This window comes from Etheostoma spectabile, unplaced genomic scaffold, assembly GCF_008692095.1.
Source record: "Etheostoma spectabile isolate EspeVRDwgs_2016 unplaced genomic scaffold, UIUC_Espe_1.0 scaffold272, whole genome shotgun sequence".
Lineage (NCBI taxonomy): Eukaryota > Metazoa > Chordata > Actinopteri > Perciformes > Percidae > Etheostoma > Etheostoma spectabile.
Window position 1 is genome coordinate 36,649 of NW_022605576.1, and position 13,853 is coordinate 50,501.

At 44.1% G+C, this 13,853-nt stretch overlaps 1 protein-coding gene across 3 annotated transcripts in view; it reads right to left on the reverse strand.

Annotated features, from left to right (window-relative positions):
• Nucleotides 1-3,847: 3,847 nt before the first annotated feature.
• LOC116685855 (polypyrimidine tract-binding protein 2) overlaps nucleotides 3,848-13,853 on the reverse strand; it is a 13,920-nt gene continuing 3,914 nt past the window's right edge. The window contains exons 3-14 of one of the 3 annotated variants that reach the window (XM_032510814.1): nucleotides 12,319-12,379; nucleotides 11,401-11,573; nucleotides 10,744-10,884; nucleotides 10,357-10,512; nucleotides 10,160-10,270; nucleotides 9,877-10,075; nucleotides 9,476-9,591; nucleotides 7,559-7,592; nucleotides 6,911-7,003; nucleotides 5,771-5,987; nucleotides 5,289-5,366; nucleotides 3,848-5,168 (exon numbers count right to left, since the gene is read on the reverse strand). In XM_032510814.1, the coding sequence (XP_032366705.1) occupies nucleotides 5,039-5,168; nucleotides 5,289-5,366; nucleotides 5,771-5,987; nucleotides 6,911-7,003; nucleotides 7,559-7,592; nucleotides 9,476-9,591; nucleotides 9,877-10,075; nucleotides 10,160-10,270; nucleotides 10,357-10,512; nucleotides 10,744-10,884; nucleotides 11,401-11,573; nucleotides 12,319-12,379 (1,509 nt within the window). In that variant the 3' untranslated portion in view covers nucleotides 3,848-5,038. Of the gene's footprint in view, nucleotides 5,169-5,288; nucleotides 5,367-5,770; nucleotides 5,988-6,910; nucleotides 7,004-7,558; nucleotides 7,593-9,475; nucleotides 9,592-9,864; nucleotides 10,076-10,159; nucleotides 10,271-10,356; nucleotides 10,513-10,743; nucleotides 10,885-11,400; nucleotides 11,574-12,318; nucleotides 12,380-13,853 lie in introns of all 3 variants that reach the window. The other 2 variants (XM_032510813.1, XM_032510815.1) reach the window with 2 other exon arrangements.

Below are 13,853 nucleotides of genomic sequence, written 5' to 3' on the forward strand. Positions count from 1 at the left end.
GGCACAGCCAGCGGGGAGTAGTGATGGTCAAATGAAGCTTCATCTAGCATCTTCTTTAGTCTCTGAGCCCACTAGATGGCGATCTCTGTTCAACAAACAGTCGAAAGCACACTGAGTTGGCATTCTTCTGGCCTTTTTCTTCAAACTAAGAGCGCCATCTAGTGGGCTTAGAAAATAAAGAAAATTATTTACAAAGTTTGGCAGTAGTGATGGATAAAATGAGGCTTGAGTTACCTACATCAGCATGCATATGGACCCGAACCCCAGCTAGTGTCGGCAGGACCGGCAGCAACATGGACATGTACCAAAAATACACCCATTGGTAGAAAAAACAATCATAGTGCACCAGGTGAAACAGCTAAGATTCACCTGCCTTTTCGGGGGGGGTCGGGGGGGTTATGGGCACCTGGAGACAGCTTGCAGCTCTGTGTTCCCCCTCATCTTCATAATCATAGGGCACCCTGGCTGATGCAGCCGTGCCAATCCTGTGCGTCAGTGTGTGAGGGCGGCGTTCGGCAGGGCGGCTGATTACATTACTCTGGAAGCCTCGGCGCTCGCACTTCTCTGCCTGACACACAGCGGAAAGGAGAGGAAAGGGACCTTTCAAAACAGGAGGCCTGAGAATAACAGAAATTGGATACAACTTTGAAAAATGCCTCTAAATTCCAACTCCAATTCACCCTCTCTTACTTTTCATTCACTACCCCCGACTGCTCGGTATTCAGCTCCACTGGTAAACAACCTAATAAAAAAAGGCAGGAGGAATATGAAATGCAGAGACCTCAGCACAGACACTTGTTCGCATACTGACGCTGATACATCACCATACACTGTACGCTCTGAAAATAAGGGATGGACCTGGAGGCTGCTGTGTTCCCCAGCACACCATATTTCTATAAGGGCATGAAGATCAGAACAACCCTGACCTAAAAGAATAACGTTATTCTACGTTACCATTCCCCTTGAAAAGATCTAAACTAACAATACATTAGTCAGTCTCTACTTGCTGATTCCCTACCCTGTCTTAGGCCTACATTATCACAACTTTCACAACACAATATTTGACCTGCCCAATTACAGAAAACATGGAGCCCGGCTGGGCTGGATAGCCAAGGAAGCAATAATGCACTGAAAAAAACCCTAAATCTGAGAGAACAAGTGCAATGATCTGTCCATGCAGCGAGATCATTTCACTTGATCGGCTTGCTTAATTTAAGATTATAGTTTAAAGTTGAACACTTAAAATAAGAAATTCACTCTTAATACAAGATCACTTATCTAACACATTTCTAAATCTCCGTTTTTTTTATCTTGGTAAGAACCAAATCATTGGCTGTGTGTGGAGGGATTCACAAAAGTGTTTCTAATCATTGAATTGAACCTTTTTTACTACAAAAAAGGTTGTGACAGTCATATCAACAACTGTGTGATTTCCCTGTGCACAGTCACACACTCCCAGGAGATGCTGCTGTTGTGATGCATACTAATTGACTGTCAGGTTAGCACCTTTGTGTTTCAATTCCACCCCCCCCGCCTCAACTGTGCCAGACATTTATGATATATAAGGCTGTGGGACAATGGGGCTTTCCTCTGAGAGGCTTTTTGTTTTTATAAAGTGGCATGAGAAGCTGCAGCAACATTTACATGAAGTGCACTGTGGTGTCTACCCAGCAGATTAGAAAAGCATTAGGAGCAGAGATCACCTTTCATCACACGTCAGGGACAAAATCATCAGCGACAGTTGCTTTGATATTGTGTCATTAACCAAACAGCTTCCCCATAAACCATGCAGCTTTTTGTGTTTGCTATATTAATTCATCACTTCTTTATTATTTGGTATGGGAGGATCCTGCATGGGCCCACAGGACACCATTGGTCCTTACAGCCAGGACCAGAGTGGGGGGTGTGCTATCCCTAACGTGCAGCAGAGCGGGTACAGCCGTTTGGGTTAGGTGTGTGTGACGACACGGAGAGGCCAAACAACAATCAGAGGTTAGCGTAGATGTTCTATCAGCCCTGGAGAGGATTTGGTCATTGGTAGAAAGGCCGGTGATGAAGGCAGGTACACCATTGGTCGGTCCAGCTGAAGTTTGTCAATATGAAGAAATTGCTGTAGCGGTAGAACATTTTGAACCCAAATGCAGAGAGGAGATGGCAAAGTGATGAGCTTGAAAAAGTATTCACAGAAAGTTCATACCATGCAAAAGGAGTCCTGAACACAGCAGGCAAAGATCCCTCCACAATGCCAAACGCAAAAGAACAGGAACTCCCCACCCACACCCCCACACATGAGGGTCATGAAACCAAACCAATGAGCTGGAAGACGCTACATCGTGTCGCGCTGAGGGGAACTGCGGGATCGGGTGATGAGTCCTCTTGGGTTCAACACTATACTCCTGTCACATCGTCACATGTCGTCATTGGATCCATTGCTAAAATAAAAAATAGTGACTAGTGCATCTTTAAATTCAGACACTGTAGCATCTAACCTGGACCTCCATCTCCGCCCACACCTTTATCGATGTGAACAACAACAAAAGATATGTGCATGGTGTGATGTAATTTTTTACAGCTGTGCATTTGGAGATAGAAATCAATTGGTGTGTGATGACAGCGAATACAGAACTAACTGTAAGGACAACACCAGTCCTCAGTACCCAGAGGCCCTGTGTGCACTCACAAAACAAATGCAGCGTCCCCACTGACAGCCACTCTCTGTGAAGACAACTGAAGAATGATGTCTCCAATCGAGCACCAAATTGGAACCAGAGTAGGGGAGAATATTGAGTCTATTGCCTGGATAGCGACACATTGATTCAGTACAGCTCTCTGGGTCTCTGTCCCAATGGAGACATGGCAACGGTGCGCTCACATTGGAAATCAATACGCGTTCCTAATCACACGTGGAATGTGAGCTTGGTTTAATATGGGAGTCTGGGTGGATGTTTCTGCATGTGAAGTTAGGGTGCTATCATAACTGTTAATGACATAATCACACGGCCGCTCATTGTCATGATCTCTTATGAGATTTACATATTTTATTAATCTTGAAGTGATTCAAAAATACTTAGATACCATATTAGTATAGTCATAATGATGAGGATAATTAGATTCAGTCAGACCCTAAGGTTCTCATCTGAAAAGCGTTCACTGAGCGAGCTCGTGTTTTCGATGACCGGTGAAATGGGCGTTTCACAACTCTTTTCAATAATGTCGTCATCCTTTGGCTTCCTCCAGAGCAGCTATGTACAGGTGTTCAGATTCATTTTGTTTTTTAATTCAGGGCTGAATATTGGTAAAGATCAGTCATTTCTATTACTACGGACCAGAGCGGTCTGTGTTGGAACAGTATTGTGTGCTCCATGGCATTGTGCAGCAGTACACTGTGGCTTTAACTGGCTCAGCGTATGTACATTGTGTTTGTGTATGAAGCAATTTTACTCAGATGCTCAAAAGCTGGCAGTGGCGTAAAATGCAAAAAGCTTGGGAAATGACAAATGGGGCCATTTATGTAATTGATAAAAAGGTGTGAGAACAAGTAGATAGATCAGACAGACTGTCATGAGAGCCAGGCCCTCAGAGACTGATTAGAAAATAGGCAACTACCAGAAGAGAGGGGAGCAAGACATCAAAGGAATAGATTGTGTCAGTTGGCAGGGTGGGAAACGCATCCACAAAATGTACTTCTTGTCCTGTGAATTAGTACCATCAGAGGGCTCGATCTGGCTTATTAGAGCGAGTTTTCAAGTGGCTCCAAAATGAGTTTTGGCTTCTTTCCCACCCTGGGACTGAAGATGGTTTCAGAAGTGAGCAGAGCAGACAGAACAGAAAAGAAGAGAGACAGAGGTGAATGCAGAGCTACAGAATAGTTTTATTAAGCATGCTACAGACGTAATGCAGAATACACGAGAGAGACCATGATAGGGAAAACTCAAAAAGCAGGAAACCAAGGCGCATCTCCCCATTTTAGAAAATAATTCATCCTTTAATTGTGCCTCTTCAGAACTTAACCAAATCCTTACATTTTGAGCTGTATAAAAGCAGACTTGGAAGAAGAAAAAAATACACATTACTATCTTATTTCTGAGCAAGAGGTCCTGTTGGGTCATTAAAAAAATGGGAATTAACTCACCACTTATAATTCTGGCCGACAGTGTGTTCTAATGCTTTTAGTTCAAATGAATTCAAGAAACACTAAAAGGCACAGAAACTTTGGTCCAACTGAGTAGCCCTCTCTAGTAAACGGTCACTTGACAATAAAATCACAGTGGACTCCTCTTCTAACTGCTTCCACAGCATGCAACACATTCTGATGGGAGATCCTATCATAACTAAACATGCTTAGAAAACCAGTGTCACTGAAAATTACACCTCACTGCCAAGAAGAAAAGCACAGAAGGCTTCAAAACACAGATAAAGAAATCCCACCGTGATATGTGGCATTATGTGAATTCAAAACTAGGGAGAACAGTCTCACACTGAGCGTACTCGTGGAATAATGGAATTCAAGTGAAGCTGCCAGGCACAGGATGCTGCAAAACTCTAACATGTTGCCTCTTCCGTTGATAAACTAAAAGGGAAACTGTAACAAAGTCTAGAGGATGACAACACAGCTTGCATTCTCACTAACCCCAAAAATAGCCAATACCAATGTGCCTCAGAAGCATAGCAGAGTAATGAGTGACCATGTCCAGCTGTAGAAATGGTTGATATTGTCAAGTAAGGCACATAAGTACTGTATCTTTCCAACTAAATAAAGAATTAAACATTGACCTACATCAAACTGTCATACAGGGGGGCAATCAATCATGTAATATTGTGTTTGACATAAAAATACAGAGGTACAGTTAAGAATAGCTGGGAGGATCCAGTATCTGAAACATACTCAATTCTTCTCTTTAAAAAAGGATGTGAGTCAAAAATGTCAGTCTCTCTCCAGGAATGACAGGATCAACAAAACCCCAACACCACAACTGATCCCACGCCCCAGTGTCCAGACACAGTCTGTAAGGTTTCCCACACGCTGTGGGTGAGATCTCTAGATGGTGGACTTGGAGAAGGAGACTCTCAGGTGCTGGTTGCCTCCCATGTTGTAGTTGTGCAGGTCAATCAGGGCCTGGATGGCCTCCTCCACTGTTGACATCTGGATCAGAGCCATTTTGCGATCCCTAAAACACATATGACACCGCAGTTAGTACCAGTGCACAAACGCTAAACCACAGCAGGAATCATTCATTGTTCCATGATGGAGCCCATCCTGGATCCTTAAGTGGGATAAGTCTACTCACTGGAAAAACTTGAATGCTTTCACAGTGCCTCCAGCGTTGGAGAAGAGCAGCCGCAGGTCATCCTCCGTCACATCTTGTCTGTTGAAATAAAGGCCACAAGTCACAGTAATAAGGACTTGTTTTTAGCACAAAGTAGCACTAATGAAGAGTTCTAATGAGCATCACAAGGGCAATGTTTCTAATGTGTGTGTCCCCCCCCATGTTGGCTGAGTCCTTGGCAACGGACCTTTTCTACTGACACTTGGTATTTCTTGCCATGGTCTTTTCCACATATGGTCTTTTCCACATTGGCATGTCATATCAGGTGAAAAGGGGTAATTAATTAGTATTCCCTTTCATTTTTAATTTACGTAGGTGAACTAGTTCCAAGGTTCCTGCTGTTGTGCATTCTGGTGACTAAATTGGTTCCCAGTGGAATTCCAGGGATGTTAGAGACAGAGCACTGTCCAGTATCTAACAGAACCGACACGCCTGGTACTCACGGGACGTTGGAGAGGTGAAGGGTGGCAGATGGCGGGAAGATGTTCTGGAAATTCTTGGAGCCAGGTTTCTTGAAGCGGTGAAGTGGGGAGTTGGCGTAGTCCTTGGTCAGGCCCTGGTCGTCCAGGCCGTCACGGGGCAGCGCCACCGTCTGGTGCTTGGACAGCGTCACCCGGATGATCTTCCCGTACATCTTTTGGCCATTCAGGTGGCTCATTGCTGTGGTCGCGGCAAAAGAGGATGGTCAGTGGTGAAACTGCTGCAGCCTGTGATGTGGTTTTCACTGGCTGTACTAACTGAACCCAATTCAAAGAAAACATGTGAATCACTACAGTTACAACTAGATCCATATGCATAAAAAGGGTTGAAAGTCTTTGTATAAAGTCACACTGAGAGATGAGTGTCTCTTCACACAACAACTAGCAGTGGCAATGAACTGGCCATACTCACAACTCTGTTTTCCAACATACTGAAGGACAGCTCTGTCTCTTAAGGGTTCCTTAATATTTGACATACGAGTACAAATAGCTTGATGTTTTTGGATTGGTTTGTCAGCAGGGCTACACAAAAAACTACTGGCCCGATTGTTAACGTGGTTAAAGGGTTTAGCATGGGCCAAGGAAGAACTCCTGCGGTGGAAAATTATTTTTCACTTTCCTTTGCGAGATAGGACATAGCATTGGTAGAGGACTGTGCTGCCGCCAGCCTTGGTTTCTCTCGAGTAGGCTTTGACAGACCGCAGTGCCTTTGCCTTTGCATATACCTTACAATTGTTGCCTTCTCCATGTTTGAGAAGTCCTACGATTTTACAGACAGAATAATCATTAAGTAATGCAAATTAACCCAAAAATGTGATAGTGATCCAGATCACCTCTGAGGTTGGCTTCCAAGTAAATTACGCAAGTTGATTAGATATTTATCAGAGACAAAGCAAAGGTGTGTACGTTCTTTAGTGTCTCATTTCATCCATTTAGAAAACTTGAAAATGATGTTGGTTAGTCTAATATAACGTCCAACATCTGTAATAACATTATTTAATATTTTCAGTGGCGCTCTGTATGGTTTATGCCTCCTGGGATGCCCAAGCATCCCAACACAGTGATCCGTGAGGGACTGAGTTGGAGCATGTGACATCTGCTCACCTAGCTGGGCCTGGTTGGCATCGGACATCTGAATGAGAGCGCTGTCCTTCTTATTGTAAAGGATCTTCACCCTCTGGACATCGCCGTACACTCCTGCATGAGAGCCACAGGCGGGCACGAGGAGAAGCGGTGAGGTGGAGAGAAAGCACAGTTAGAAAAACACTGAAAGTTAGCATCGGAGACAAGGACATTTAAAGACAAGAAACACAGAAGAGAGACTAGCAGAGTACACATAGGAACTTCACAGCAGAGTGAGAGGTGTGTAGAGGGAACAGATAAAGAGAAGAGACACCCTCGAAACAGATAAATTATCAAGCTGGCTAGAAATAAAAAACAGCATGCAAAAATAATCACTTAACCGTGCATTAACAGATTACCAAGTAGCAGATTTTAGGGCAAACGTAATAAACATTAACCCAAACCAATAAACAGGGGGCCAAAATATATTTCAAATTATCAAGCAAGCTACTGTCTGCAAATAAATATACATAAGCTTGTAATAATCTTAATAATACTAATAATGACAAATGTCTCAAATAAAGAATGAAATAGAACAAAAAGAGGAGGTAGAGAGAGAGAGAGAGAGAGACAGAAAAGAGAGAGAGTGAGAGAGAGAGAGAGTGAGAGAGAGAGCTAACGATAACATACCGAAGAGGGTAAACAGACTTTGGGGCGTAACCATCTTTAGAGGGAGAGAAGAGCAACAAGCAGCGTGAGACAGGTAGAGAGGTAGAAGAGTCGGAGCGGAGCGGAGGTAGAGATGGACAGATCGATCCAGAACGGAGGTAGGTAGGAGGAATGGTGGTTTTTGTTTTCCCCCCGGAGAGTGATGGAGGTGGTGGGTCATGGAGGAGGGGGAACAGGCGGCAAGAGGAGTCATGGAGGGGGGGTGTTAATGTGGAGCAATAGGAAGGATTGATTAAAAGTCCCCCACCAGCACATGTAGTGGGGGGCAGAATGAATGGAGGGGAGAGGGGAGGAGAGGGAGGGATGGTGGGGGGGGGGGGGGGGGGGGGGTGAATAGGGAAGCAAATGCAAATTGGGGGAGGGGGAATAAAAAAATAAAAGTGAGGAAGGGGGAGGGACAAAAAATAAAATATAGGTCAGTACACTGGAATAATGCAGGTAGTTTGGTCAGAGATAATGGCTTGGATCAATGTTTTCTTTAGTCAAAATACAGCAAATAGCTTCACCCTGGACAAGCATGAGGTAAAGTTACATTCATGTCAAAATCATAATAAAATCAGCAATATAAAGTCATAACCATGGGATAAAAAACAACATGCAGCAGGTTGGAAATCTGAAGATGTACAATCTTTCAGCGAGGGAGAGAACTACTACAAGGGTGTGAGAAGCTGAGGGGGGAAATAGTTAAGAGACCATGCAATTCAATATTTCTTCTTTGGCAGTATAATTTGGCATGCAAGAGTTGATGTGAAGGCCACCTGAGTAAAACATGGCGTTCACACAAGTCTGAGAGGCTAAAAGAAGGATTAAGCACAGTATCTTAACATCAGGTATTTGAGTGGTTGAGATACTGTCAGAAGCTCATTCACAGCCAGAGAAAACAGACTGATGAGAAAAGAGACAGAGACATTAGGTGAGACAATTTAGATGCCGTTTAGGTCACAGTTAAAAAGGCAAAACGCAGAGGAAGAGGGAGAAAAGTCAGTGAGCGAGCGTTTCAGAGAGGCAGGTATTTGTTCCCAGGACTGAGACACAGCTTAGGAGACCACAGAATGATTTCATATGAGCTTTCATATGAGCTGAGGAGAGGTGAGCAGAGCTTAGAGAGAAAAACAGAGAGAGACAGTTAGCGGAGTAAGTTACAGTTTGACAAGAGAAGGGAGGGCAGTACATCACAGGAGGAAAGAGGGAAGGGTTCTGGTGAGGTGACAGAAACAGCAAATCCCCCTCTCTCTTATAGGGACATAATAAGGCGTGACCAAAAGGTTAAAAAACAGCAAGGTTCTGGGTGTGGAAATGACACTAAGGCAAAGAAAAGGTAAGACTTTTTTTATACTTCATTTTAAAACTACATGGAATATTAACAAGAGGTCCAGTGCATCTATTCTAAAGAGGTTTGGACTCAGTGTAATGTTGAGTGTTCACTGGGATGGTTCCGTGATCGTTGTCCACCAGAACGGACATCATCACAGCTCTGAGTGGCTAAACGTTCTGGAAAAATCTAGAAAAGACATGGACTAAGATGCTATCCGACAACAGAAAAGCATTCTGAAGAATAAAAAGCTCAATCAAAACCACGCTCCTATTCTCACAGAAGAGTTTTAAATTTGAGAGTATCTAATATATGCATAAAAACAGAATTGACCAAGATCACAGCAGTGTTACAGCTGAATACACAAACAACAACATGGACCTTCTTTATGTCTCTGCTACGACACACTCAAGACATCACAAAAGTAGTACAGGGAAACTGCTGGCCCTAACCAGCAAATACAACTACACAGGGATGAAGTTGGGGGGTAGATGGTCCATCTGACAGGTGTGTGTGTGTGTGTGTGTGTGTGTGTGTGTGTGTGTGTGTGCAGGTGTGTTACTAACCTCCTCGTTGAGGTTGCTGACCAGCAGGACCCCGCTGGAGCCCGCCTGTCCAGCGAGGGCCACCCTCCCTGCAGCAGCAGCTGCGGCCGCCGCCGCGCTGAGAGGGTTCAGGGCTCCTGTGAGGGAGCAGACCAGACAATCATGGTATGGAGAGCAGCACTTCCACTGAACCACAGCATTACAGCGCTGAGCAAGGCATGGAGCAGCCAAAATGACTGATAAACTGCTACCACTCAGCTTTGATTAATTCCATAAAAAAAAACAAAAAAAAAAAAACTGCTTTTACAAATTCTTCAACTTGATGAAAATGTCTCATGAGACTAAATTAAAACAGTTGGTACAAACATCAACAACAGGATAAAAAGAAGGAAAAGAAAAGTGTGATGTACCTGGGATCTTACCGAGGAGGGAGTTGGAGTCTTTGGTGAAGGCAGCAGCCACCGAGGGGTCGATGCTGGGCTGGCCGTCACCAGCAGGCAGCTCGGGCCGCGTGTAGTCGCGACTCTTATCGTTGTTGTACTTGACATTCAGGCTGACCAGCTTGGAGAAGTCAATACGCAGCGTGCAACACGAGTTGTAGATGTTCTGGCCATCCAGCGCCTGGCAGGAGAAAACGAGTCGTCATATCTGTTTTAATATGGCATGGCAAAGCACAAACGGAGCAGCAGGTCAACAAGCTCTCACCAGTTTGGCCTGCTGTGCATTGACAGGATCGCTGAACTGCAGAAGGGCCTGGAACTGATTGTTCTTGGTGAATGTGATTATCTTCATGACTGTGCCAAACTTGGAGAAAATCTGCAAACAAATCAAACAATACAACAAATATAAAGAGTGAGTATTATGTCACATGCAAACTGAACCGTTCTTGTGTGGGTGCATACCTGTTGCAGCACATCCAGCGTTACAGGGTAGAACATGTTGTCAATGATGATCCGCAGCACAGGACTGGAGGCTGCAGCCAGAGCCTCCTGTACATCTGAGCTGGGTGAACCGCCGGACTGGACCGCCGACACGGCCTGAAGCACCGCCTGGGTCCGCTACGGCCAAACACAAGCTGTCACTCACTAGCTTTAACAATAGGGCTCAACAGAAAACAATAATAATTTAAAAGAAATCTGGACAGAGACACACTGTTGAATCTTTACATGTTTTACACCTCCAGTTACTTCAGCCAAACAAAAAGCTCTAGTTCTCAACCCATTCCAGATGAGGCCCAGGAGCTGAAACAACGGTTGGAGTGTTTGGTCTGCTAGTCCGGCTCAACCAACCTGATTGCCAGCATCCGTTTTGAGTTCTTTGTGATTGGAGTACTGAATAAAGACAGGGACATTGCGGATGTGAGGAGTTACAGTGGTGTAGTAGTTAACCATAGTGATGGCTGTCTCCTCCGTCCCCATCTCCAAGAACGCCTGGAAGAAGAGAAAAGAAGAACTAGAATTAATTATTTATTAATTAGTTTCCACTAGATTTGGACAAACCTTCCGTCCATTTTCATTGAACTATATAAAGTTATTTTAGATATCCTTCAAGTAACAGACAAATACATTAACAGGCTGGAGTAAAGAACCTCTGTCCTCCAGACATTGACATCTGTATGGCGAGGAGAAGAAAGCACACTGTACTTGACAGAAATCTCGGGCCCAAATGCCAAATATCTCCTACGGCCCTCGTCAGCAGACACACAACACCCAACCCTTTGAAGGAAAGAGGGCTGTGTGATATTTTTTATTTTATTTTTAGTGTAAAATGTCCTAAATAAAAAACTAAATGTTCAAAGTAAACAGGATAAATTGGTTTGGAATTATTTTTTACAGCTGATATTTTTTTATTACGAGGAAAGTAAGGAGAAAAATGTGAACAGTACCCAACCCTAACACGTATGTGGTTCTTACAAATTCCCCATGTCTACGGCTTCCTCCACTCACCTGGTTCTTCCCCTTCAGTGTGAGGATATTGGTAACTTTGCCAAAAGGCAAGCCAAGGGCGATGACTTCGGTTTCTGAGGCCTCGTTGGGCAGTTTCCTGATGTGGAGCACACGAGATGGTGGGGCCTCCTCCACCCTCAGCTTTTTACTGTCACTGCCATTGGAAGCCCCGTCTGAAAGTGTAGCATGAACATCCATTACCTGTGCTAATCGATGCAGAAAAACGTAAGAAGCAACAATGTGCCGGTCTGTCCCTTAAGCCCATTAAGCTTAACTATTTCATAATTTGGGGCTGCACATAAGATTTCTTCTGAAAAGAAAATGGTTTGAGAAGGTACACAGTAGCCTGTGCCAGTCAAATTACCCCGAGATGAATAATAATTGAATAATTCTGTCCGACCTTGTCATGTTAAATGTCCTGTCCCCCTTCCAGGTTAAGCTGGATCCTGAAATTAAGCAACCACATCAGGTGCCTAAATAAAGGCAGTCTAAGACTGATGGGGTGACATTAGCTTGGAAGGGGGACGTTGTGTAGCAATGGTTGACTGTGACTTTGATTAAGGACACTAGTTGTTGTTTAACAGGTAAACTTTGTTCGTCTTTTCTATGTCGTGCCATAACCAGCTCTTGCAGTCCTGCTGCTGCTGCTAACAGGAGGAGGCATTAAAATGCAGAGGTATCCACCATGTCTCCTTGAGTCACATGTTGTGCTGTGTGGGTGCCCTCCTACAGAGGAGCGTGATGTTGTTCACACACCAAACAGCTCCCATGGGGTTCAACGCTGCCTGTTTCACTTTTCAAACACCATTTAACTCCTTTTAACGCCGCCTGTCACTACCGATCAAATGGTTGCCTGCTATATCCATCAAGCCCCACCCGGCCCCCCCCCGTCTCCAAGCGTGGCCGGAACAAACTCACCACTGATACTGCTCATGCCTGAGTTGGGACTGTTGTACATACTCAGCTCATCTGATCCTCTCTGCAGAAAGAAAGACAAACAGTCAGGAACAGTAATAATGGGGGGGAAACTAGGAAACTAGTTCCATTTTCCAGACAGGCCCTCAAAGGCAACAATAAGGCAGAAGTCTCTGAAGACAGTTTAAAGGAACAAAAGGAGTAGGTGGAAAGGGACATAAAACAGAAGAAGAGTGGTCTGCTCCTCCTCTTCTGGTGTGGGTTTAATCTTGCTGAATTTAAGATGTCAAGACGTGTCATTTCATCCTGAGCTCTGCTCGGTCCCAGAAGGCTTGCTGGGGCTGACAGGCGCCCTGTGCTCTTAAACCTGACTGATGGGATGGAGCAGAACCTGGCTGGGGACCCATCACACACACACACACACACACACACACACACACACACACACACACACACACACACACACACACACACACACACACACACACACACACACACACACACACACACACACACACACTAATAGCTTCACACAGCCCTCGTGGTTTCTGTCCAACTACATTTGAACCAATTGTTCTTTTGTCACTAACATTCTTTATGGTAACGATAAAATAGATGTTGCAGGCTCTGCTACAGCGACAGGACACAAATAAATTGTAAGAGTAATAAAGTAGTCTGACTTGGGCCAGAATGTGAGCGTTCAGTGCACGAGCTACAAGAATCCAAAAAAAAGATTTCTGTCCCAACAGCTGGTACCCCTCTGTTCTGTCCTCGACACTGACATATTGATGAAATAAACAGGTTGACAAAGACCCACCATATCAGAGGAATCAGAGTTTTATGACTGTTCTGTTTCCCGTCCAGAGAGGACTTTAACTTTGTTTTGTGCAGACGGAAACGCAGCAGGCACTCAACAAAACAGGTTAGACAGCCACAACAATGCACTTACCATGGAAACGGTTGCGTTTTGGGGATCATCTGGGACACCAGCCTGACCCGTTTCATTAAAGCCATTCTAATGCTATCAAAGTTCAAAACTAATATTTAAAAAAATCTGAGAGTTGTGGCATAAACAGCAGGCTACATACCATCTTTATGGCATGTCTCTTTACATTTATTTTAATGTGTGTTTGGTGAAAGACACAAAACTAATATGAGGTAAGGGGACCCGGACCACAAAAGGTCTAGTTGTATACAGTCTATGGTAAAAGTAAAAAGTGTAACGATCAAAACATGCTAAAAAAGCAAAAGTGCTCACAATGCAGAATGGCCCATTTCAGAATAATAAATACATGTATTAGGATTAGAATTATTTATGCATTAATGTGTGTTGCTTTTAAGTTGAAGATGGTAAAAGGTGGAGCTCATTTGAATGACTTTACATTAGGCTTATGTTTTAGCATCGACACCGCGATGTGTGCATGCATGATAGTCACATCGCAGGACGTTGATGCTAATTTTTTTTTGCTGCTTGATAGAAAAGTAAACTTTCATCGTTCTCCTTTTACATGATTATTACCGTCCGACCCTTCCCCTTT